At 43.3% G+C, this 27,413-nt stretch overlaps 1 protein-coding gene across 2 annotated transcripts in view; it reads left to right on the top strand.

Moving 5' to 3' along the window:
* CBLB (Cbl proto-oncogene B) overlaps positions 1-27,413 on the top strand; it is a 282,840-nt gene that overhangs the window by 229,705 nt on the left and 25,722 nt on the right. For both annotated transcript variants that reach the window (XM_077482458.1, XM_077482457.1), the window contains 2 exons: positions 3,248-3,327; positions 18,725-18,871. In XM_077482458.1, coding sequence (XP_077338584.1) covers positions 3,248-3,327; positions 18,725-18,871 — 227 coding nt within the window. The remainder of the gene's footprint in view (positions 1-3,247; positions 3,328-18,724; positions 18,872-27,413) is intronic.

Raw genomic sequence — 27,413 nt, forward strand, 5'->3', positions numbered from 1 at the left:
GTCCTCATGGCCCTCTACTGTGCTATCTCTGAAGCTTTCTTAAACTACTTGAACAGAGGTTTAAAGCTAGACTTTAAAAACTCCATGGGATTCCAACTGAGCATATCCTGATTAAACGTATTGGCTTTACTAAAAACAAAGTATCATATTTATCGGTAGATATGTAAGCAGTACAGCTCCTGTAAAATGGACCTTGGCCTTCCCATGTGCTTTGGAACCTCTATTTTGGTCAGTTAGACTGCCCAATTGAACATTAAGTTTAAAAGGTGTTCAAATTTATACCACCCCCACACAGAGGCACACAGTACAGGACAAGATTTGGTAATTTACTAGGGAAGGTAGATTGTATACTTTGTTTGGTATACCAAGGTAACCAGAGTTGGCGTTGTGTGTTCAGAATTTGCTGCTTAAATGTTACCCAGAGCATCCAACGTATTTGATAAGACTGTAAACGCTATGGTGCATTTTTATTGGTTTAATTTTTTTAACTTTTTTCCTAAATTGAAGCTGGGCCATTTGCATGGAGCCTAAACCAACCTTACAAGCCTTTCTGTGGTAATCTGTTCTGACAGGTCTTTTCAACTTTTTTTTTTATAAAACCTCCACTTTTGAGTAAACTCAAAGTTGAGTTTTCTTCCAGTTTTTTTTCTGCAGTTTTTTTTATAAACTCTAGTTTAAACATCAAAGCTTGTTTATGCTGCTTTTTAATTGTCCAACTTTGCAGATTTTAATGTTGGACCTCTATTAAGAAGTATGAAATCCCGTTGTTTATAGTGTTGGTTGCTTAGTGATATTAATTTTTTTCTTGTTTTAGTCTCGGTTTGCACTGGTGCGGCTTTGAAATCCCATTGCTGAAAAAGGCTGCGCGACTTGTCATGCGATTTAGAACAGTCAAATCAAGTCGCACCGGTGTGAACAGGGGCTTAGTTTGTTTTACAAGTGTCTTTTGATGATTTGTCCTTTACATACTTGGTGATAAAAGAAGCGCAAGTATCATCTGATTAGCTTATCAAAATATTTTCCCCATTCAAGTATGATTTATGTGATTTTTCAATGTGTGGCTTAGATCAGCACAAACACTGTAAGTCTATTTTACATTGCATTATGCGTAATAAGTATTAGAGCAGCTTGTTAACATTGTCATTCTGTGCCTCACAACATCTGAATTTGGGCATTGAGGAATCACACCAGTCATATGGGCCAAAGTACATAGCCTTGGAGGTTGTACTGCTGTTATTTAAAGCACATTACCCAAAACCCTTTCTTTCCGTTTTGATTAGGTTAAAGGTTTTAAACTCTGCCAGCTTATTTCTTACACTGTGTGTCCCTTTAGAGAGATTTCCCTTCAATAAAGATGAAAATGAGAAAATCTCTTAAGTTAGCGGAATTCTTTTCTTAAGCAGTTGTCCTTTGTACAGGTGACTCCATTGGAAGATTTACCCTCCTCTACTGTACTGGTGACAAAAAATAATTAAAAATCAGCAGCTTCAAAAAGTATAGCTGCTGACTTTTAATAATCAGACACTTGCCTGTCCCACGGTCCAGAGATCCGGGGGTACAAAGCCCTGCTCCTCTCCATGGTGCTGGCATTCTTACTGCGAGCAGAATGGCCGGGCAATCCCAGGTCCCAGAAGATTGCAGGGAGGGAGGGAGGGGGGAAGAGGTGAACTTCCTTCCAATGCCGCGGAGCCCTGGGAGGAAGTGGGAGCTAGATGCCTCTAAAAAGAGGGTGTCCGGTCCCCCCCACCCAAAAAAATTACATGCCAAATGTGGCATGTCAGGGGGGTCACCATCACTTAAAGCGGAAGTTCCATTTTTGAGTGGAACTTGGCTTTAAGGTGTGCTTAACTTTTTAAAGTCATCCACTGAAACCAAATGCAATTCTACAATCAATGATAGTCATTGGCATTTAAAATTCCCAATCCCTCCCCCAACATTGGCGGTTAGTGGCACTTTAAAACCCCCCACTTGAATAAAGCCTTTCTTCCACAGCCTTCTCTGTGCTGCAGCCTTTCTCATCTCCTTCATTCAAGCTGCAATCATCCTCCTGACCCTTCCACTGGTATGAGAGGAAGCGGACAGCTCACAAATGTAAACGGTTGTAATGTTTACATTTGTGATCAATGTGATGGACCGTAAATGTGATCACAAGGCACAGAGACACTCTGTGCCATTTTCTTATGATCTGCACTGTCTAATGACCAATGGTACCCACACAGATCTTTTTAAACATCTACTCCTAATAAGCGTTCTCCCTACCAGCCTTGTTACTTCAATTGGCGATCTAGAGGTTACTAGGTTTTCTGTAACGTTAAATGACACTCTAAAAGTTTCATAAATAACTTGTGATATAAGTGAAAGAAAAGAAATACCCCATTGCAAAAAAAGAAGAAAAAAAAAGTATGATTTTAGAGCCACTGTCAAGTTTAAATTGCTTGCTTCCTGTGTTTTGACCCCATCCTCATTTTTTGTCCTGTAACCATTATGACAGAAAACGATGGAAAATCCAAAACTATACTTTTTTTTTTTGTCAGAACTCCGCTTTAACTACTTCAATACTGGCATGTTTCTTTAAAAAAAATGTGGCAAAGGGGGTCATTTTGGGGTGTGTCAGGCTTTATGTAATCTGTTTTAATAACTGAAAGTAGGGAGAACATTTTTTCTTTTCATTGTTTTTCCTTTATATCTTGGACAAAAATATAAAAAAGGTCTTATATCCATTTAATTTGGGTGCAGGGCTGCATGACCGTAATTTTCAGTCAAAATATTAGAGCACGGAAAAATTAAAATGGGCCCTGGAAAGAAAGGGATATAACATGCTGCGTATTGCGGTTGTTAAACTTTGAATCATAGATGTCTCCATTTTTTTTGTTGTTCAACCAGCGGGTTTAATCAAAAAAACTGACCCAATTTCCCATCCACACATTTGAGGTAGATGGGGGAATACCTTCCCGCTGTGTCATTTTGACAGCGAGGAGACTTCCCTACCATCACAATACACTGATCAAGGGGAAATTTTCCAACAGGATGGTTCAGTATATCAATTTCTGTATAACCACAGTGCCCATACATGGATCAAATTTTGGCCAGTCCCTGCTGAACTGGCCAAATTTCAAACCAACTATGGGTAACATAAAGAGTTTGTTGCCTTTTGGTTTTCCACGAAGTTGAAAATTAAATTTTCTGAGATTCATTAATTTATTTTCATTAAACATTTGATTTTTGATTTTTTTTTTTTCATTTGCAGGTTATGTGAAAATGGACAGTGTTTAACAAATGGAACTCACGACACATCGGAGTTGAAAAAGCTGAAGCCTCCAGATCTAAGTATGCATATCATTTACGGAAATAAAAAAGCAGATGTATTTTCTAACTGGTGTTTTAAATGCTTGAATGAATGCACAGCCTGTTGTGAAAACTACACCTTAAATATGTAACCTGTGCTTTTAATTAAACTTGTTTTTTTCTGGGTTTATTAAGGCCAGCACTTCCATCTGTACCAAACATAGTTGACCATATAAGGATTTATTTTAATGCTGATAAAATTAAAGAATGCTGTACAAGTTACAATCTGACTGTAAAATCTCCTTTAGATTTACCAGAAATAAGATATGCATGAGGCAGGTAGGCCCTTGTACTACATAGTTGATGGTACATCTAAGGGAGATTGTACAGTCAGTTTACACCTGGCTTTGTACAGTCTCCCTAAAGCCAGTTACACACAGGCCAAATGTTGGGCAACAGCGGGCGGTTAAAAAAAACAAAAAAAAACAGCCAACATTCGTTGTTCAACATACGCATTTCATGTGTATGTTGGACAAGCATGCTGGAAAACCAGCATCTGACAAACACCCAATCAGCGCTCTCAGCCAGTGGCAGAAGGTGCTGATTGGAGTGTTCTGGTGGGGGAGTCCCCCTGTCAGAACACAAAAGCTCTGCAGCATAGATTGCTGAACTATCCTTGCTTGGGTTAATACAGCTGTCAGTTTTTTGTTTTTTTCATTCAAGCAAACAAAAACTGTTAGGCCGCGTACACACGCGCGGACTGTTTGCCCAACCTTGTTCGTCAAACAGTTTCGGCAAACAGTCCGCTCAAAATTTGCATGAGCGGACTTGCCCACACACGAGCGGACTGTTTCAGCGAACTGTTTGCCAAACAGTCCGCTCAACTTTTGAAATGAACGGACTCGCCCACGTAAGGCGGAGGCAAATCCGCCCATTTCGAGCGCGTGTACAGGTAGGCGGGGCCCGCGAAGGAGACGTCGCGGGCTCCGCCGCCTGGAATGGGCTTAAAGGGGAACCCCAACGCCGAAAAAAATCGGCGTGGGGGTTCCCCCAAAGTCCACACCAGACCCTTGTCCGAGCACGCTACCCGGCCGGCCAGGAAAGGGGGGCGAGCGAGCGCGCCCCCCCTCCTGAGCCGTACCAGGCCGCGTGCCCTCAACATGGGGGGTGCCTTGGGGAAGGGGGGGCCGCGCGGCCCCCCCACCCCAAAGCACCTTGTCCCCATGTTGATGAGGACAAGGGCCTCTTCCCGACAACCCTGGCCGTTGGTTGTCGGGGTCTGCGGGCGGGGGGCTTATCGGAATCCGGGAGCCCCCTTTAAGAAGGGGGCCCCCGGATACCGGCCCCCCACCCTATGTGAATGAGTATGGGGTACAATGTACCCCTACCCATTCACCTGTGAAATAAAGTACAAAAAAAAACACAACACAGGGGAAAAAATATTTTATTGCACAGCTCCGGGGGTCTTCCGTCTTCGGGGGTCTTCTCGCCGGACTCCTCCGCTATCTTCGTGTAGCTCTTTTACTAGCGGAGGAGTCCGGCTTTCTTCCTCCCCGCCGCCGGCCTCTTCTCCCGACTTCGGGGGTCTTGTCCCCCTCTTCGGTTCTTCTGCCGGGCCACCGCGCCTTCTTGTAGCTCTTTTACAGGCGGTGGCCCGGTCTTCTGTCGCCGCTGCCTTCCGTTCTTCTGTCGCCGCCTTCGGTTCTTCTGCCGGGCCACCGCGCCTTCTTGTAGCTCTTTTACAGGCGGTGGCCCGGTCTTCTGTCGCCGCTGTCGCTGTCGCCGCCTTCCGTTCTTGTTCTTCTTCTTGTTCTTCTTCTTCTTCTCCAGGCGATGTTGACACGTCGCTCCCTCCGGCCGGAATGCCAGGGACACGCTCCGCTGCCACTTATATAGTGACAATGGGGCGGTGTCACATGGTATATGTCACATGGGTTGGTCACATGGTGACCCCGCCCCCTTACGATGTCATAGTCCCCATGTGACATCAACCCATGTGACCAACCCATGTGACATATACCATGTGACCCCGCCCCATTGTCACTATATAAGTGACCGCACAGCGCGGCTCTGGCATTCCGGCCGGAGGGAGCGACGTGTCAACATCGCCTGGAGAAGAAGAAGAAGAACAAGAAGAAGAACAAGAACGGAAGGCGGCGACAGCGACAGCGGCGACAGAAGACCGGGCCACCGCCTGTAAAAGAGCTACAAGAAGGCGCGGTGGCCCGGCAGAAGAACCGAAGGCGGCGACAGAAGAACGGAAGGCAGCGGCGACAGAAGACCGGGCCACCGCCTGTAAAAGAGCTACAAGAAGGCGCGGTGGCCCGGCAGAAGAACCGAAGAGGGGGACAAGACCCCCGAAGTCGGGAGAAGAGGCCGGCGGCGGGGAGGAAGAAAGCCGGACTCCTCCGCTAGTAAAAGAGCTACACACACATAGCGGAGGAGTCCGGCGAGAAGACCCCCGAAGACGGAAGACCCCCGGAGCTGTGCAATAAAATATTTTTTCCCCTGTGTTGTGTTTTTTTTTGTACTTTATTTCACAGGTGAATGGGTAGGGGTACATTGTACCCCATACTCATTCACATAGGGTGGGGGGCCGGTATCCGGGGGCCCCCTTCTTAAAGGGGGCTCCCGGATTCCGATAAGCCCCCCGCCCTCAGACCCCGACAACCAACGGCCAGGGTTGTCGGGAAGAGGCCCTTGTCCTCATCAACATGGGGACAAGGTGCTTTGGGGTGGGGGGGCCGCGCGGCCCCCCCTTCCCCAAGGCACCCCCCCATGTTGAGGGCACGCGGCCTGGTACGGCTCAGGAGGGGGGGCGCGCTCGCTCGCCCCCCTTTCCTGGCCGGCCGGGTAGCGTGCTCGGACAAGGGTCTGGTGTGGACTTTGGGGGAACCCCCACGCCGATTTTTTTCGGCGTCGGGGTTCCCCTTTAAGCCCATTACAGGCGGCGGAGCCCGCGACGTCTCCTTCGCGGGCCCCGTCTACCTGTACACGCGCTCGAAATGGGCGGACTTTCCGTGCGGGAACAGTCCGCTCATTTCGAAAGTACAGCGGACAGGCCCACACACGGGCGGACTGTTCGCTCAAACACAGTTTCAGCGGACAGTTTTTCGGAATTTCCGAAAGACTTTGTCCGTCCAACTGTCCGCTGAAACTGTCCGCTGAAAGCCCACACACGAGCGGACTGTCCGCCCAAACACTGTTCAGCGGACAAGGTTGGGCGAACAGTCCGCCCGTGTGTACGCGGCCTTAGTGTGTACCAGGCTTTAGGTTGGCCATACAAGATACAATTTTTTCCTTTAGATTTACCAAAACCATATAATATGAGGTCAAACCTAAACTCTTTTGTTTGTAAGTAGTCAGGCAGGTCCTTGCACTAAATAATTGAAGGTAAATCTAAAGGAAATTGAATTATAGGGTCCTTTCACACAGGTTTGCTACAAAAAAAACTGATAAATACAGTTTCAGGTTGCATCATTTTACATCCATATGCACACCCGTCTTCAGTTCACTTCAGTTTACATCAGTTTGCATTTCAGTTCAGTTTATATCTGTTTTTGCATTAGTTTTGTTGTTTTAGTTGTTGAAGGAACCAATTATAGGTGACAAAAGTAAAAAACAAAAAATATTTCTTGCCTTAAAACAGACATAAACAGAATGGACATTTCATTTACATCCATTCTGATCCGTTAAAATGGAAAAGGAGACAGCCTTGTATTGTTTAGTTTATAAAAAAAATAGACATTAATGGACAGAGATGTAGACCAATCATATACATCCGCAAGCCCACTGGAATGAGTTATTGTCCGTGGACAGATAAAAAACGGACAAACAAAATACCTTACTTATTCAACATAGTTGGTGAAAAACACATCTGCATATATGTGCTTCCCCTGATGACTGGTGATCTGATTATTAGGTGACACTTCAAAAAGCAGCAAAACAGGTTCAGGGAGCACAGACTAAATAAAAATGCATCAGAGAGATTATTACACACTTACTTTCTCTATCGCAAGGAAAATAGTGAGAAGCACTGTAGTGACATCACCAAATCTCACTCCAAATCTTGTAACACTAGCAGTAACAGGCAGCAGTGCCTTAGGTATACCGCTATAAAGCTGTATACACACTTACATGCCAGAAAAGGCACTGCTTTATTTCAAAGGAAATGTAAAACAAAAGGTAAATCTTTCAGGGTGCTACTTAGGCGATTTAGCACTTACAGATATTCACAATAAGTTAGCAAATCTTTGCTATTTATGTTAAGGTTCTTTTTAAAGTCCAATGCCCACACAGACAGCTTGATAACAAGAAACTTGATTTTGCCTCCTTAATGTATAAAAAAATGTTATAGCTCCAAAATATATCTTCATATTTCAAACCTCTTTTCAAAATCTGATCCTTTTCAGGTGAGAAGGGGCTGAGGGCATCCTACGTTCTTTCATGGCGACAGAGGCTTTTCCTCCCATAGTAAAATTCTTAAGATCCCTTGTGCTTCTGGGAGTGCATAGATATAGTGTAGACAGGACTGACAGTGGCTGCTTGGGTGGTGATGGGGAGCATACAACCCCACTGTCATTGCAACAGTATTGAGTGGGAGAGTGTATTTGTTAGCATGCTTTTCTAGTAGCATTAACATTTCTCCTAGTAGCATGCACAATGCTCATCGGGGCTGTCCAGAATATAGGTCTCAGTCAATGGTAGTGAGTTTTTTTTACCGGACAAGTAGCTCTATCACACAGCCTGCTCCATGCAATTTTAATTTGTGAGGCTGCTGCCATGACGCCAACGGCAGTGTTGTGACAACTGCCTTCTGGACAGCAGAGAGCATGCAGTGTTGGATGATGCAGTTCAGCATAAATTTAAATATGGTTGTATACAGAATTTAGGATGACCCTTGCGCCAGGGCACAGCAACAGCTTTGACACTGGTTAATATAAGCATTTTAATATTCACTATACATTTAAAATGTGAGCTTTTGCTTTCACTTAGGTCTATGGAGCTCCCACTCTCTTTTAAATCTACTTTCAGTAAGTTGAAACATAAACTCCACAATAACGTATTTCTCAGCCAGCTTCCTAATTCTTTTAGCTGCAAACAAATGTTAATGTTAATTAGCAGCAGCAGCTTGGAAGAGACTATCACTTGTAATCTAACCTTGCATGATGATCATATCCAGATAATTCAATAAAAACATCCAATTAGAAAGATACGTAAATGCAGGCTAAAAAAAATATATTTTTCTTGGCATACACAACATTTTTTGGAAAAGTGTATTCACCCAAGTTCATGCTATATTCACTTTTTTTTTATAATATATATTTTTTTGCACACAGCCTTATTCTGATTGAACGGAGAGGTTGAAAATAAGGGAAATGTCTTTAGTTTCCATCAATAAAGTAGCAGTCTAAGGGTTTTCGGGTTTCTTAAAAAGTAATTGAGTGTTTACCTTTTGCTTTTCTTTCTATTATATATATATATATATATATATATATATATATATATATATATATTGGCATAAAAGCTTGTACATTAAAATTCTCTTTGCAGGCCACTTTGTCAGTTTCTTTTGATGTTATATCATATCAGGTAATGACTTTGGGCAAATAATCTTTCCAGGACTGAGCAAATAATATGTGTAAATGAAGATTTGCCACATCTGTCTATCTTCACATTTTGGTGTAAGCTGTAGGATATAGACCCTCCTAGTTCTCTCTGTACGGGATGCCACTGCTGTCAGATTAGTCTACACTTTGTATAGGGATCACAGGATGGTTGCTACATTTGTTAAATTTTTGGTGTAATTGTGCCCTAGAAAATAGTCCAATGAATGCTGCACAATGTACAATAATACATACTAAACCTTTGCAGTTTTTTAATGATTTCATATTTCAGGTGCCAATTTACAGTTGCAGATCTGTAGGGAAAGCTTATTTTAGACCTTGTCCACCAACAATTGGTCTGAGTATAGATTCCCCTCTTCATCAAGGCTATTTGATGATCTAAAACTACATGCCCTCTTCAATCTTTGCTGAATTGGACCTTCGTTGATTTTACAGGAATTTGTAATTTTGCATAGACATGGTGTAATGACCAGGAGGGCCAGAGACGAAGGGGATTTTGGTTTTATAATTTTTCACCAAGAAGTAGTAAAATTGTGTCCTTTTTTTTTTCACCAGGAAGCAGTTTGTTTTCAAATGCTTTGCCTCCCAGTTCTGTAGCCATATGCTGGAGATGGAATGTGCTGAAGCCTCCATTTTTTTACTGAATAATATGGCTGTTGGCAAATGCCTATATAGCATTTATATTCTTTTTCTGCAGATTAGTTAATTTGCAGCAAGTATTTCACTACCATGTATATCCACTATAAAACCTTAAAGTGGTTGTAAACTAAAATAACTTTAGTATTTACAGGCAATCCCCTGTGTCAAATAATGCAATGTCTCCAGTGTGTATGCTTTATTAAAAGAATGCCTCTGTATATCTTATTTTCAAGCACCGCTCGGCGTTCACGTGATCGGCCGCCTCTCAGGACAGGCAGCGTCGAAATCCACTGTCGCTAAGTGGATTCGGCAAGTTTTAATTCAAGCTTTTAATTTAGGGGGTAAGATTCCCCCTTTTCACGTTAAGGCGCACTCTACCAGGGCAGTTAGTGCTTCTTGGGCAGTGCGTCACCAGGCCTCCAAGGCTCAGATCTGTAAGGCCGTAACTGGGTCTTTGGTGCGTACATTCACACAATTTTATCAGGTGGATGTAAGGAGGTATGAGGATATCGCCTCCGGGTACAATGTGCTGCAGGCAACAGTATAGGTCCTCAAGTCTGGGGGTACCCTCCGGGTTGTGTCTCCCTCCCCTCAAGTAGCATTGCTATGGGATTGTCCCATTAAGTTATTACTTAAGTCTCTGTGCTCCATGATGTACGATAAAGAAAATAGGATTTTTATGTTTCATTGATTTTTATTGAAGTTTGTAGTAATACAAGAAACAAAAGAACAAAATAAAAGACAAGCATAGTGCCAATATTACATTCAGTAGTGATACGATCCACATTGGGTTCAGAAACTGATCAATATAATGTAGGACTGCGTAAAATGTGAAAGTATAACAGTAGAGAAAATGAACATCAGTGCTCAGGGAATATCCTCTGTCCAGACACCCCATATGGGATCTCGCTGTGTACTGGACCGAGGATCAGCCTCCGATCATCATAAGATTAAAAGGGCAGCAGTAAAGTTTTCCCTGAGGGTATAGTTGAACATTTCAAGTCATATAAAACCGACTCTAAGAAAAAACATATATAACGCTCCAATCTCACAGGATGGAGCAAACACAACAACAGATGATGGATATCTCAAGTGCACCCAGATCTAGGTAGGTAGTAAGTGTATTGGTCTACGATCATGGTAGCGGGTAAGAAAACAAAAACAAAAACGGTTTGGGGGGGGAGGGGGGAAGGTCAGGCTTTGGGAGGTGAGAGATGGAGGGGTGAAAGAGCGGGTAGGTGAGCCTATGTTGGATCATAAGTATCAGATAAGTAAGGGATGGGAGTTGTCGAACCATTTTATCCATGCTTCCCATAGTTTCGTGGTTTTGGGTAGATGTCCCTCAGCAGTGGCATACGTGTGCTCATATATTCCGTGTAGGTGTGTTGTTATCACAACTTCAGCACAGGAAATCATGGCAGGGGATTTCCAATTTTGGGTCAATGTCAATCTTGCCGCTAAGCAAATGTGCGTTACTATGCATTTAAGTCTGTGTGGGTATTGTTCAATGCCAATGGTGAATAGAGCTAGAGCAGGATCAGGTAGGGTAACAATGTGCGTGACTTCCGATATGAGATTGAATACGTCTGTCCAGAAAGGGACCAGTTTGGGGCAGTACCAGAGGGTATGATAGAGGGTTCCCGGGAGGCCACATTGTCTCCAACAGGTAGAGTCTGCGTTCTCAAAATATTTGTGTAGAAGGGTTGGGGTGAGGTACCACCTAAGATTAATTTTATATGTGAGTTCCCAAAGATTAGCCGATTTAGTTGCAGAATAAACAGCTTTTATGGCGAGTGACCATTGATGCGATGAATATGAAGTACCCGTGTCTTGTTCCCATTGCACCATGGGGGGTAGTTTAACAAAGGACGTCTTATCATTAAGTGTGGCATAGAACAGAGAGATACCCTTGGCTGTTACATTATTACCCGTGATGTATTGCCAAGTTACCCGAGGAATACTTACATGGAGGTGGGGATTTTGTAGTAGGCAGTGGGTTATTTGAAAGTATTTAAAGTAGTCGTGGGAGGGAAGATTAAATTCCCATCGCAGAGATGCAAAGGATTTTAGGAAACCATTGTCATAAAGGTCTGCTATATGTGTAATCCCATTGTTTTTCCAAGAGTGAAGATGCATATCAGAGATTAGTAGACCAATGATATCAATCGGGAGGGAAATTTTGCAATTGGTGATGTTCGTGTTTGTGTGTTCGACCAAATAGGCGAACGCTAACACTGATGCTATTATGGGTGGGGAAAGGTGGATACAATTCCCCCTCAGTTTAGGTGCAGACAGGAGCCACGTTCCAAGGTTTTTACCAGGTATTTGGCAGGTTTCTATTTAGCTCCACTGATTGGAGGGATCAGGATTAAACCATGCTCTGATTTGAGCTAGTATAGCCGCGTTGTAATAGTCTCTAATATTAATATAACCCATACCCCCCACCTGCTTGTTTTTCATGAGGGTGTTGTGTGCTATTCTAACTCTTTTTCCTTGCCACACAAATTTTCTGAGTAGTGTTTGGGTTTGCGTGAGGAAGGATGTAGGTATGGGGATTGGTATTGCCCTAAATATATATAGCAGTTGGGGAAGTTGGAGCATTTTAAACGCTGCTAGTCTACCTGAACTCGTGAGCATCAGTTTGGACATTTTATCTAGTTCTGATGGGAGTTGATTGAGAAAAGGGGTAAAGTTGGCCTTGAATAGATCTTTAGGGCGAGAAGTGAGTGTGATACCTAAGTAGCTCAGGGAGTCTGCAGTCCATGCATAGTGGTAACGTTCTTTTAGGAACAGACATTGTTGCTCTGGTAAGAGCAAGGGGAATACATAAGACTTAGAAACATTCACTTTATAATATGAAACAAGGCTGAATTCATCAAGTATCTGTTGTACCGAAGCCAGGGAGGCTGTGGGATGAGTTAGAGAAAAGATGACATCATCAGCAAAAAGGCTGATTTTGTTATCAGTATTGCCAATGTTGATACCAAAAATGGTGGGATGGGATCTAATTTTAGCAGCCAGGGGTTCGATCATTAGGTCAAAGATCAGGGGTGACAAGGGGCATCCTTGGCGAGTGCCGTTTGTGATGTGAAACGAAGTCGATAGCATGGACGAGCAGTAAACTTGGGCCGAAGGGTTAGAATAAAGGGCTAGAATAACTGAAAGAATATGGTCTTGAAATCCAAATTTCTCTAAGGTCAATTTTAAATAGTGCCAGTGAACCCTATTGAACGCCTTCTCCGCATCCAATGAAAGAAGCAGAGAAGGCGTTCGATGGGTCACTGCGTGGTGGACAAGGTTGATCATCCGTCGAGTAGCATCCAAGGTTTGGCGTCCCTTAACAAAGCCCGATTGGTCAGGATGGATCAACATTGGCAATATGTCGTTCAATCTTTTTGCTATAACTTTAGCATATAGTTTCACGTCATGATTCAACAGTGAAATAGGGCGGAAGTTTTGAGTTAAGTTAGGTTCCTTCCCTGGCTTCGGTATTGCTACGATTAAGGCTTTTAGCATCTCTTGTGGAAAAGAGGCAGAGGAGGCAGCAGAATTGAACAGTGTCATGTGCTCAGTGAGAATAGAGCTGAATTGTTTATAGTACTCTCCCACAAAACCGTCTGGGCCAGGCGCTTTACCATTGGGTAACGTTAGGATAGCGGATTGAATTTCTGTTTGTGTGAATGGGGCATTTAGTTCCTCCAGCTGTTGTGGAGTCAGGCGGGGAGTTTCACTGAGTCTAAGAATGTTTGTATCTGCAAATGAGTGGGTTGGGTTTGGTCGGGAGCATTTTTCAGATTGTATAGCTTGCCATAATATGTGCTAAAGGCATTAGCAATGTCCTGCGGGTTCTATAGTTTGGAGTTAGAGTCAGGATGGTGAATATAAGGAATGGGATGTCTAGTGATATGACCCTTAATTTGGTGGGAGAGTAGTTTGCCAGATTTGTTACCTGCAACGTAAAATTTCATGTTGTGTCTCCTTTGGATTTTGTCATGCTTCTCTAGTAGAAGAGCCCTAAGTTCTAGTCTTAGCGATATTAGTTCAGATCTAAGTGCTTGGGTGGGTTGGGTCTTGTTAAGCAAATCAATACTTTGGATGCGCATAAGAAGGGCGTCCATCTGCTGCCTCCTTCGCCTATTGTCCCTAGCCCCAAGTTGAATGAAAAGTCCCCGCATAAATGCTTTATGCGAGGCCCAGGGAATATGGGGATCTGCAACAGAGTCTTTGTTGTGAACGAAGAAGGCCTCTAATTCATCTTTTAGTGTTTGGGCATAGGGTTCAGATTGTAAAATTCTGGTATTCAGTCTCCAAAGATACACTGGGGAATGCCTGGTATTGTCTTCCAAGGTTATGCTTACGGGGGAATGGTCTGACCATGTAGTCAAGTGTATGGTAGAAGAGGATACGGTTTGAAGAGTCCAGGGGTCTGTCAAAAAGAGGTCGATGCGGGAATAGGAGTTATGTCCTGGGGAGAAGTATGTATAGTCCCTCTCATCTGCGTGTTGACATCTCCAAATATCCAGAAGTCGTAGTTTACTCAGCAGAGGATTCAATGCTAGCCTACTTCTCTTGGGCTGGAAGGTCGAATCGAGATCAGGATCAGGGGTGCTGTTAAAGTCTCCACACCATATTGTAGCTCCTTGTTTTTTTGTTTCTACTTTTTTATATAGTTTACGTAAAAAACGAGTTTGGTGTGTATTAGGCGCGTAAACATTAACAAAAGAGACAGAATTGTATAGCGACCATCAGGGTCTTCAGTGCACTGAACAAGTTGAAACGCCAGAGTATTTTTGAAGGCAATAAGTACTCCTTTCTTTTTCTTGTCTGTGTTGGCGGTGAAGATATTACTGAAGTCTCTGTTGGTGCATATAGGGGGGTTACTAGCTTGGAAATGCATTTCTTGTGCGCATAGAATTTCACATTTGGTATGTTTGGCCAGTGCCCACAAAGATCTTCTCTTCGCCGGGTGGTTAAGCTCCTTTGCATTGATTGTAACAATTGTGATAGGCATGTGGGGTGCAGGAGTGTCAAAGAATGAGAAAGGTATTACCTGGTAAGGCGCTGGACTAGAAGGGACCGGAACGTCAGTGAGCGGTGAAAGATGTTTCCGATGTTAGGATGAGTAGGCTTTGTTGGTGGACAACAAGAGGTACAGGAACCGTGCTGGTGAGCTTGTAGTAGAGGCAGGGGTGGATCCGGAATAGACACGTTCAATCAAGTAGGTTGAGGCTCCCGGAGTGCTGTATAAGGGCAGAGAAACAGGTGGGGAAGGAAGAAAAATGGGAAGGGGAAGAGAAAAAAAAAAAAAAAACGTAGCTTAGTGGTCCAAAAAGCAGAGATGTTTGTAAGTTGACGTAGCTCGTAGAAATTTATGGTACTTAACCGTAAGCTGTAAAAAGTGTTTCGATTGAGGATCTACCTCAGCGCCTCAGCGCGTAGAAACACTAAACAGGGGTAACGAGTCTTAAGACCTGGTGTGAGCAGATGGCAACACCAAACGGCAATTGTAATGCATGGGCCCAAACCAGATATCTAGAGGGAGGCATTTTTCTGGCTCCTTGGGGGCAGAGGTTGGGCTAAGAGAGAGCCTGTATTACTTTGATCCATGGGTGCTGCATCAGGGGGAGCAGGGATAATGTCCCATCTTTGTAGAAGATGCAATCCTTGTTGCAGAGACGTTACTACGTGTTTCCTCCCTTCGCGGTGGATGGACAATTTGGCAGGTGCTATCCATTGGTACTAGAGCTGGTGATTACGGAGGGCTTTAGTTATCGTGTTAAGTTGCCTCCTTCTACTCAGGGCATGCTGTGAGAGGTCAGCATAGATTTGGAGACGAGAGTACGGGTCTGGTAGAGATTCAATCCCCCTCATTTTGTGCATAAACTGCTCCTTGATGTGATAAAAGTGCACTCTTAGGATGACATCTCTAGGCACTGCGTCTGGTAAGAATGCGGGTTTTCGGTAGCCTGTGAATGCGATCAATGACAAGCTCAATATTTTTCGCCTCAGGAAGCACCGTTTTAATGAGACCTTTAGCAAAGGCAGGTAACTCTGTGTTTTGGACAGATTCCGGGACCCCTCTAATTTTAAAGTTATTACGTCTGGCCCTGTCCTCTAAATCTGCCAATTTGTCTTTTATCCAAGCAATATCCTGAGATTGTGCCTCCTGAGTATCAATAATATCATTCACTGTGCCCGTGATGTCACCTACAGTAACTTCCATTTGTGTGATCTTGTCATCCATTGCTCCTATTTCATTGCCAAAACTATGCATGAGGGAGAGCATGTCAGATTGCAGTGAGCTCCTAAGAGACATGAGCATGTCCTTTAAGGTAGTGTCTATGACAGTCTGCCCAATGGTAGGAAATGCTGCTATATGCTGTTGGTGCTGCTGAGGGAAGGCCTGAGGCATCCCACTAACCTGATCCATGCACTGGGCCATCCCTGTGTTGTCTAGGCGTATTTTAGCCTTAGCTGGGCTTTGGGCTGTGGGTGTCCCCGGGGGTGAGAGAGAAGGTTCTCCCCTGCTTACTAGAGGGTTAATCATTAAGCGGTAATCTCCCCCTCCGTCCGGACGAGATGCGGCCTCTGCCTGTGTGCTTTGTGAGTCCGCGCCGGCGCTATCTTGTTTCTTCCGCGCGGACGAAAATTGTCATCTTGGTCACGCGCCGGCCACGCCCAAGAAAATGGGATTTTTATAACAGCTTACCTGTAAAATCCTTTTCTTGGAGTACATCATGGGACACAGGGGTCTCTCCTCTCCTTTGGGATTTAAGTATATTGCTTTTCTACAAAAACGGATGTGCTCCTGGAAGGAGGAGGGGTTATATAGGGCATGAACTTCCTGGATTGGGTATACCAGTGTTCATCACCTGAAGGTGACCTATAACCCATTAAGTTATTACTCATGGCTCTGTGTCCCATGATGTACTCCAAGAAAAGGATTTTAGAGGTAAGCTGTTATAAAAATCCTATTTTTTTTTAATAAAGCATATGCACTGGAGACATTCCATTATCAAAGCACACAGGATGGCATTAAAATGCTAAAGTTATTTCAGCAGCAGGAGGGCAGGTATAGGCACTGTCACAAGCTGACGGGGGGGGGGGGGGAGAGGGAGAGGAGGGTCAAGGATATCTGCGGATGACAGAGGCACGTAAACTGACCATGGTGTCAGGACTCAGCAGCCATGATGAACTGTCGTCAGTTTAAAGGGGGGAGGGCAGAACCAGGCAGGATCAACCAGGTATTTCAGGTGATACAAAGGGCCAAATTACACAGCACAAACATTGTGCTGTTATTCATGTTTTGTGTTTTTAAGGTAACACTTTAACCTGAATTCTACTGAATTGTAAGCAGTGACATGCTGTACGCTAATCACATAAACATTCACAACTAACTATACAGTTTCTGGTATGGATTTGGCAAACACTAGGAAATTGTGGTTTTAGATCCACTTAAATGGCAGTCCAATGTTTATTTGTGCAGGTGATCTTTGCCACTGGGACGGAAATTGAGAACAGAGCTAACATTTCGAGTTGTCACCAGAATAGCCTAAAAATCTAACGGCTATCTTACTTTGCAACGATACCCTCCTACTTGTGTCTCAAAAGCATACAGATTGCAAACAAAAAAAAATTGGGGTTTAACCATTTCCTACCATTTTCAAAATGAAAACAAAAATGGGTTTGGATGTTCTTTAAATTTACCCCTACCCTGGTACTAGCAAAACACCGTCAATAGCTGCTTAGTCAAACAGCCGTCCTTGAGTTTTCCTGTAGGATGACCAGCCAGATTATACGGGAGAAACTAAGCAGTTAGCAAGCTATTATTTTATATCTGTTCTCTTTGCACTTTGTCCAGAACTTAATTTTTATTCATTTCAAACAAGGTCTCCTTTAACATATCTTTCCACTGTGCTGCCAACAAGCATTCTTCGCACATGCTGGGAATAATTACAAAATAGTTTCTCTGTAAGTGGTCAAATAGCTGACAGCACCAACATACCTTAATCTCTTCTAACTTCAGCATTTTATTAAACAGCTTGAGCTACTGAATCTTTATGCCTTTTTACAGCTTTCCTCCTTTCTTACTTTCTCTTGACTGCTGAATTTAAGAAACATCTTTCTTTTTTTTTTCCTTATCACACCTGTACAATGTTCGCATGTGTCACATCACTTAAAGCATTAAATCCGGCAACAGGTTCCCCATTTCTTTGCTGCTAGATTCACAGAAAATTATATCCTCTTTTTTGTAAGCCACAACTGCAGCAATACAATGAGATTAGATAACATTACTCTAAGGACTCCTGACAGCTGAAAGTAGGACTTGCTCTGCTTCTTCTTAAGTGTTTTCTATCGCTTTAGTCCCTTTGTGTTGGATTTTGCTGACTTGTTTTGTTTTCAGTGCTTCTTTTCCTTGCATTGTGTGATAATGGTAACAGTGTTTGTTATGGCTGGGTGTCATGTAGCAGCTTTCTTTCGTATGCCTAGTAATGTTTTTTTTAACAATCCCTCCATTATGTGCATTTACTATTTTGTGCACGTTAGATGATTCTGTACATTCTGTAGAGAACATTATAGCAATGAGACAGCTTAGCTTTGCTTTTATCTATAGAGGTCACAGCAGACTAGTTGAAATTTTGCAAATTGCCAGATTTTCTTCAACATTGACTGTCTTCCCTACATAATCACGTATACCCTTATATGCAGAAACTGCAGCATGGTTGAGCCAAAATAGACCCTTTTGTGTGGCAACCTCTTTATGTGTATAACCATCTTCATAGTACTGGCCATATGTCACTATGTCCAGAGATGTGGTCACACAGTTCTTATATGTCTAATAAAATAAGTGTTTTCTAAATGTATCTGAAATTGTCATTTTCCATAGTTTTGTCCTTGTAAGCAAAGGAAATGTGAAGAAATAAATCAGATGCCCCTCGTCCCAATAAAAATAAATGGAAGCCCTAGGTTCATAATTGCATACATTTTGTGCACGTTCGGGCTTATGTGAAATGGAATCTGTATTTGACATCTCAGTCTCCAGACACAGTGTTTCTTGTACTTGTTTATTGCCGTCATGGAATATAGTTTTTGATTTATGGCAGAAGTCACAGCCTTAGATGTGCTTAATATTGTTAATGAAGCTAAAAGATGCACAAATTCTATCTACACAGGTGAAGAAGCATTTGACAGCCCCCCTCCCTCACAGCCCCCTCCTCCACCACCCCCTCCAGCACGTGCCTGCATCACCGAGCATGCAAAATCATCAGTGTCGGGAAGCAGACCGAATTCTGGCGTGGACCTGTTTCTTCCATCAGTTGGTAAGATTGGTTGAAAGCAAATAAATATATATAAATATATAAAAACTTGTGCACAAACAGATTAAATGGAAAACTATTACCACTCTTTTCCATTTGATGTACTTTATTGATTCTTTTCCGGAATGTCAGATACCATCATGCATTAAATTGAAAAACATTAGGATTTGCATTAAATCTCCCTTCACTTTGCAGGCACTTTCCACAAACTGACGTACTAAGAAGGTTCTGTTTCTTCATATTTGTGAATTTGTAATAGCCATTTAGGTAAAATGAGCAGATAATTGATTTGTCTGTGGGTCACATAAACATAAGAAACCACTGGAGCAGACCCAATTAAAATCCATATTAGGAAGATTTATAAAGGGTTAGAATACATCCCAAACAGTTCATACAAAGTCTTACCAAGATAGAATGGGTTCATGTTTGTGTTAGAAGTGCCTTGCATTAAAGTGTACATATTAAAGGTGTACAGTATATGTTTAGGGAAGATTCACACCTTTTGTGTTGTGCTAACAAGTTAGTATTTGTGGTACAAAGGGTAAACCACGCTACTCAAACAACAAAAGAAAGCAACCTATAAGCAGCAACCCTAATCGTAATACTCCGATATCAAACTAAATAGGTGAACAAAATGAGCTGCGCTAAAAACAAATTAGAAATTAAAAATTAATCAAACACCTAAAACCTAATCAAAACCTATACAAAGTAAGCATAAAAAACAATATCAAATAAACAAAAATGTGATTAGTAAATAGTATATATGAGTACTATCATATCATCATAGAGTGAATAAAGTGTATACTAGATCTGAAATGAAATTAGTATAAATAATATAGAAAACACCCACAGTAATTAATGTAAATTGAAACAAAAATAATAATGTGTGCTAAATCTAAACGAATAATATTAACAAAAATAATATTCAAAAACCATAGAGAGTTCATATGTGATAAAGGAAAAAATAATACTTTTAGTCCAAAAATATTATTATTGATTCTTCAAACTTGATATTAAGGTGAAAAAAAAATATCCACAAATGCGTGTATGTAGAAAATATTCAAAACAATCCTCCACCAGTGAGAAGAGGGGCCGCTTACCAGAGCTTTAGATCCCAGTGTTAGTGAGATCAATAAGGCAACAGCACAGGGGTTTCTGGGTGAACCGTCACAGGCATCCCACCATCTATATCTCCAATACGAAGGCTCCAATACGAAGGCTCCAATCGAGGAACGAAGGTGTCGTAGATTGCTGACACCACGCTGTCTCTATCTCCAGTACGAAGCCTCCAATCAGGAAACGAGGGTATCGTGGATCATATATAAAAGATCAAAGACACTCGCATAGCGTAAAACCACTTGGTTTAATAAAGTAGAATTTAAAAAAATGTACACTCACATACGTAAAGAAAAAACGATCACATAAAAAACGAGCCGGCCGGACTCGTGTGCCGCCCGCACTTCCTGGTTGGGCGTAGAACGCGGAGACGTCAGAACGCCTATCTCCCAAGATGGAATAACAAATGCCTGAATTATGGAGGAACTCCTCTATCTTGGCTACATATTCCCGGTCTGTGACCCACCTTGGGAAATTATTGTCCATGCAATCAGCCTTTTTATCCGCTTGCCGACCAGCGCACGACGATGTAAGTTGGCACAATGGCACGGCTGTGCAACTGGGCGTACCTGTATGTGCCCTTTAAGATGTGGGTGCTCACGTGCCCGCCACATACTCCATGAGCGTGCCCGCGGGTCACGAGGACTCCATTTCTGCCGGGGGCCTGCAATCACGATACGGACCGGAAGAAAGGGAAGAGGCCTATGTAAACCAGCCATTTTCCTCTTCTGCCTAGCAACATGACAGGGATCTACTGCTCCCTGTCATCGGGAGCAGTGATCTGTCATGTTGTAGTGAGTCCACCCCCACCCCCCCCCACTGTTAGAATCACTCCCTAGGACAAACTTAACCCCTTGATCGCCCCCTAGTGTTTAACATCTGCCCTGTTAGTGTCATTTACACAATAACCAGTGCTATAATAGTGATATTTTTATAGCCCTGATCTCTGTATAAATGACAATGGTCCCAAAATAGTGTCTGATGTGTCCGCCATAATGTTGCAGTCACAATATAAATCACAGATTGCCGCCATTACTAATAAAAAATGTATAATAAAAATGCCATTAATCTATCCCCTATTTTGTAGACGCTATAACTTATGCGCAAACTAATCAATATGCGCTTATTGCGATTTTCTTTTTACCAAAAATATCTAGAAGAATACATATCGGCCTAAACTGAGAAAGAAATTTATATATATCTAATATCAATTTTTTTTTGGGGGGGGGGGTGTATTTTATTGCAATTTTTTAAAAGAAATCCAAATTGTCGTTTTTTTTTTGTTTATAGCACAAAAAATAAAAAACGCTAAGGTGCTCAAATACTACCAAAATAAACCTCTATTTGTGGGAAAAAAAAGAACGTCAATTTTGTTTGGGTGCAACGCCATGCAATTGTCAGTTAAAGCGACGCAGTGCCGTATTGCAAAGAGTGCTCTTGTCAGGAAGGGGGTAAATTCTTCGGGGGTGAAGTGCCTAAAAAAAAGGTTACTGTGAACATGAACTGGGTGTAAAATTCTTAACAGTAAAGATGTACAACGTGTCCTCCTTCCCATGATGTATCTTCGACACTGTTTCTAATAAATTCAAATTTAACAAGCGGATGGCGACCAGCTCTTCCTGTAGGTTCTCTGAAATAGGCTCTCGTTCGTATTCCAGACCCATCCCAAAGGGTGCAATGCAGCAGTGCAAACCTACATGATGGTTTTCTACCATTTCTCATCAACCTTCTGGATTCAACTTACCCAGCCCCTGATTTATAAGGGAAAAAGACAGCTCAATATATTTGACACACCCAGGGCCTTCCTTAAAGCGGAGGGCCGGTTATAAAAAAAAAAAAAAAAGTCAGCAGCTGCAAACACTGCAGCTGCTGACTTAATAAACACACTCACCTGTCCAGGGCGCCCGCGATGTCGGCCGCCCGAGGCCGACCCGTCCCTCGGCTCTCGGGTCCCGGCGCCGCCATCCCTTGTAAGGGAAACAGGCAGCGGAGCCTTATGGCTTCACTGCCCGTTTCCTACTGCGCATGCGCGAGTCCCGCAGCTACTGCGCATGCGCGAGTCCCGCAGCGCTTTCTGAATGGGACGCGCTGTGTTCTGGAACACACAGTTCCCAGAACACAGCGCGACTCATTACCCAGAAGACGCCGCGACGAAGAGAGAAGACAGAAGATCTCCACGGAGGAGGAAGAGGAAGATTAGGAGAAAGTGCCTAGCAACAGGCATTTCTGGTAAGTAAAAAAAAAAAATTTTTTTCATTTTTTTTTTTTTTTAGATTTTTTGTAATTTTTAACATTTTTTTGTTTTTCAGGGTGGCCCTCCCCTTTAAAGTGGTGCTAACCTCTGCTTACATCAGGCCTTGTTTAACAATAGCATTTACCCATGCCATGGTACCATAACTGTGGAAACCTGGTATCTCTACCCCAACACTATACATATAAAAATGCAATATATAGAAATATAAAATCGATATATGTATATACAGGTACAATACCTGGCATAATCCTTAAACAATTTTGACCTAATAATATAAAGCAGTAGTGCAAATACCGTATATACTCGAGTATAAGCCGAGATTTTCAGCCTCTTTTTTGAGGCTGAAAGTGCCCCCCTCGGCTTATACTCGAGTCATCGCTGTCTGCCTGCTCGATCAGCGTATCGAGCAGACAGACAGCGGCCATTCTAACATTCAAACGCCGCGCCTCCGCCTCCGCCTTCGCCTGTGATAGGCGGAACACTGAATTTCCCAGCAGCCTGTGTTCCGCCTATCACGGACATCGTCTCATCCTCGTACTACGGACGAGGATGAGACGATGTCCGTGATAGGCGGAACACAGGCTGCTGGGAAATTGAGTGTTCCGCCTATCACGGACATCCGATAGGCGGAACACTCAATTTCCCAGCAGTCAGTGGGAAATTGAGTGTTCCGCCTATCACCGGCGGAGGCGCGGCTTTTGAATCCTAGAATGGCCGCCGACGAAGAGCTGAAGGACGGAGGCTCGGCTCGGGACGGGACGGGCCGGGCCGGGACGGGACGCAGGCTGGACGGGACGCAGGCTGGACGGGACGCAGGCTGGACGGGACGCAGGCTGGACGGACACAGGCAGGCTGGACACAGGTAGGCTGCACGGACACACACACACACACACACACACACACACACACACACACACACACACACACACACACACACACACACACACGGATGCATGGACACACACACACACACACACACACACACACACGGATGCATGGACACACACACACACACACACACACACGGATGGATGGACACACACACAGGGATGGATGGACCCACAGGGATGGACGGACACACAGGGATGGACAGGCATGTCTCACCCTCGGCTTATACACGAGTCAATAATTTTTTCCAGTTTTTTGGGGGTAAATTGGGGGCCTCGGCTTATATTCGGGTCGGCCTATACTCGAGTATATACGGTATTATACACTAAAAACTTTAGCAGCCATTTATGATAGAGAGAATTATAAAAAACATAATTGGGGTCTGGCTAGTCCCTCCACTTGCCAGTGTTAAGCAGGATATACTAATAGATGCAAGTGCTGATCGATTACTAGTTTTACAGCATGACCGTTAGACCAGCTTCTGTTGAACAGACAGCCATACACATGTACCAAAAGTGTAGGCCAGTTCCTGCTGAACTACGTGTCTACCCAACCTTAGTGTGCTGCTTGTGAACATGTGCAAGCCAAAATTTTCTGGCCAGCACAACACCACTTTATCAATGAAGATATGTCATCATTGTTCTATTCTTAATAACTGCCTTTGTAACTCCTGAATGATAGCAGATTCCCTTACAGGAGAGCACATGGACATTGGCACTCTCAAATGTTCCCATACAGCAGTCTTGCAGAGTTCCTGAGCAGAGAAGAAGGTGCTTCTAAGTGTAGTAGTAAAACACTTTAATGACAAGTAAGGGTTAAAAACACTTACAAGATGGAAGTGAAAAATAAGCACATCAATGAATCAATAATGTCCAGCAGGATGCCCCCTGGGAGTAAAGACAGCTGCAGGTGGAAGTTCTAGCTGACCAGCGGTGAAAACCTGTGTCTCTAATCCCAGCTGGAGAGTCGTGCTGTCAGGGACAGCATGGAAATCAGGCAACCGGTATGTGAAGTCAGAGTTTCAGAGCATGCCCAGTCGCTCCAAGAATCGCTGGTTGGCTAGAACTTCTACCTGTAGTTGTCTTTACTCCCAATAGGCATCCCACTGGATGTTATGGATTCATTGATATGTCTGTTTTTCACTTTGATCTTGTAAGTGTTTTTAACCCTCCCTTGTCATTAACCACTTCAGCCCCGGAAGAATTGGCCCCTTAACCCCTTCCCGACCAGCCTCCACAGTTATACTGCGACAGAAGGGCTCCCTTGTGCGAGCCATCGTAACTGTACGTCGGCTCTTTAAGACGCTTTTGCAGGCACGCTATGTTTGTGCAAACCAATCAATATACGCTGCTTGCATTTTTTATTTTATTTTTATTAAATACATATCGGCCTAAACTGACGAATTATTTTTTTTGTATCTTTAATATAGCAAAAAGTACAAAATGTTTTTTTTTTTTTCAAAATTGTCAAACTTTTTTGTTTATAGCGCAAAAAATAAAAACCACAGAGGTGATCAAGAACCACCAAAAGAAAGCTAGTGTGGGGAAAAAAGAACATCAATTTTGTTTTGGTAGAACGTTGCACGACCGCACAGTTGGTTAAAGCTTCGCAGTACTGCATCGCAAAAATGATCCAATTTTGGAAACTAGACACCCCAAGGAAATTGCTGAGAGGCATGTTGAGTCCATTGAAAAAATTTTTTTTTTGTCATTTTGTTAAAGTGATTGAAAAATGACAAAAGAAAAGATTTACACAAAGTTGTCACTAAATGATATGAATTTCCTACGGAAAAAGTTTGAGAGCAGGACCTAAAATTTTCCGTCAACAAAATCCAATTGGACTTTTTCCGACCGGGTGTATAGAATTCCGACGCACAAAGTGGCACGCATGCTCAGAATAAATTTGGGGACACAAGCTATTGGCTACTGGCCTCTTCGTAGTTCTGTCATACGTTTTTTATGTCACTGCGTTCTGAACAATCGGATTTTCCGCCAACTTTGTGCAACCGTGTGTATGCAAGACTGATTTTATGGTCGGAATGTCTGACTGGGTGTACAAGGGCTAAGCCATACCATACCTGCAAAACAAATACAATAAAACACAGTAAAAATAAAACATGACAGTTCAAAAATACAGTAACTATAGAGAGCAAATATAAGAGTGTGACAATAGAGAGAGCGAAGAAAAATAAAACAACTATTCTTGGCTTTTTTTTTTCTTTCACTTTTATATAAATTGCAACTGTAAATGGTCCAGATTAGGGTCTCTCAAAATGTGATGGCCATCTCATCTTTTGAGACCATGTGTGAGTGTGCGCTAGGACTGTGTATTGCTGTACCCTACGCTAATACTCCACTAGTGTGTGGTAGTGTTTGAAATAGAGAGTTTTCTGCAGACATGACATCATCTTTGGGGTGTTCTTTGGGCAGGGGTAGGAGGGAGGACATACGGAAAATGCCTCTCATGCAGCCTGCTCACTGCATTTGCATTGGGGGGGGGGCTGTCTGGAAGGGCTGTGATCTTTTCCTGAAATTTTAGGAAGGATCCAGTTCATCCTGATGCTTTTGTATAGCACATATCAGCGTTCAGCAGAGCCAAATAGAATAAATATACAGACACTTTTTTGTACCAGCATCTGGTCTTGGGGGCAGTAATGATCCACACAACACCAGTCACCATTGAAATTTCGTATTTGCTTGAAGGAAGGACCAAATGAAAACATTCCATGTATCCCTCCACTTCACTACAAGCAAATTATTACATCTCAAGCAGGCTCTCTCCCCATCTAAGTCAGAAATCTACAAGCCGTTGGGGAAGCCCCAGCGATTAGATCACACAGTGCCACATACGCCAATTCCACAATCAAACAGGTGACTAAAAAGTGTCACACTTGTGTAGTAATTGTCCACGTACAAGTGGAACCCTTTTCCAAATAAGGTTGACACCAATTCCTACACAATCTTACCAATGCTCCCTATGAAGTCTGGGCAGTTCTCTGGCTCCACATGACTAGCTCTTCCCTCGTAAACCATAAAACTGTATAGCTTGTTGCCCTGTCACAGACCTTCTAAATCTTGACCCCATATCTGGCACTGAAAATATCGTTTGATAGACAAGCGGGCAGAAAATGTATTCAGGGACTCATCAACACAGACAACTTGATCAGGAGTAAACAAGGCTGCAAACTTTTGGTTTAAGTGGTTTACGATTGGCTGAATTTTGTGACGCCGATAGTATCCAGGGTCACCCCGAGGCCGACAGAGTTCATTGTCATTAAAATGCATGAACCACAAGATCTGCTCGTATCGTGTCCTGGTCATGGAGGCAGAGAACACGGGCATATGGTGAATTGGGTCAGTGGACTAATATGACCGCAACTCACTCTTTTTAGTTATGCTCATGAGGAGGGATAGGCCCAGGAAGGTCTTAAATTCGGAGACCGTAATAGGTTTGCAATCTCTGGCAAAGGTCAAATGGGGATTAGCGGCGATGACTTGGCCAGCATACAAATTTCTTTGGTCCACAATAGAGCTATAAAGATCTTTGGTGAAAAACAGCGAATAAAAATCAAGTGGCGTAAAATCAACTGTTTCCACCTGAATTCCGAGTTGGCCAGTGAATGGGGGAAGTACGGGCGCTGCAGAAGTGGTGGGCTCCCAATACGGATTGGCAAATGCAGCAGAAAGTACACCAAGGGCTCGATGGGGCCTGTGTTTGTCTTCTTGGTGGCTGAGGGACACTACTTGTGCTAGCCACCACACCAGCTTGAACTGCACTTGTAGGATTCGCCACGTCACCAAGTGTTACTGCAGTGCTGGATGTACGACCAGGATGTACTAGGCCACTGGTGCTTGCCAGCTCACTGGAAGGATGAGCGGCACTAGTACTGGCTCTCTGCTCCATTCAAGAGCCCTTCGGTTCTTGCACCTCAACAACAGCAGAAGAATGGGGTCAGGTACGCCTGACCTTGGCAGGGACCACTGCTTTGTTGTCAGAGCTATCTGTCAGGGTGCTGCTGTCTTCCGGTTCATTTTTTGAGCCTGAATCTGACAGATGGGTGACTTCCTCTTCTCTCTCATCTGTTGTGCTCAGAAACGTGTAGGCCTCTTTACTAGTGTACCTTTGATTGGACCTTGTGGCCTCTAAATTTAGTGGCACAACTAATGAAACTCACAGAAAAATGGGCGATCAGGGGTTAAACCTTCAGCAATATATGGCGGGCACCCTGACATTGTCACTGTTAGGTTTTTATGGCAACTAGCTAACTAGCATCACCCGTGGCACTAA

Source organism: Lithobates pipiens, unplaced genomic scaffold (assembly GCF_037356315.1).
Source record: "Lithobates pipiens isolate NorthernLeopardFrog02 unplaced genomic scaffold, aLitPip1_a1.2 Scaffold_16, whole genome shotgun sequence".
In the NCBI taxonomy this organism is placed as follows: domain Eukaryota; kingdom Metazoa; phylum Chordata; class Amphibia; order Anura; family Ranidae; genus Lithobates; species Lithobates pipiens.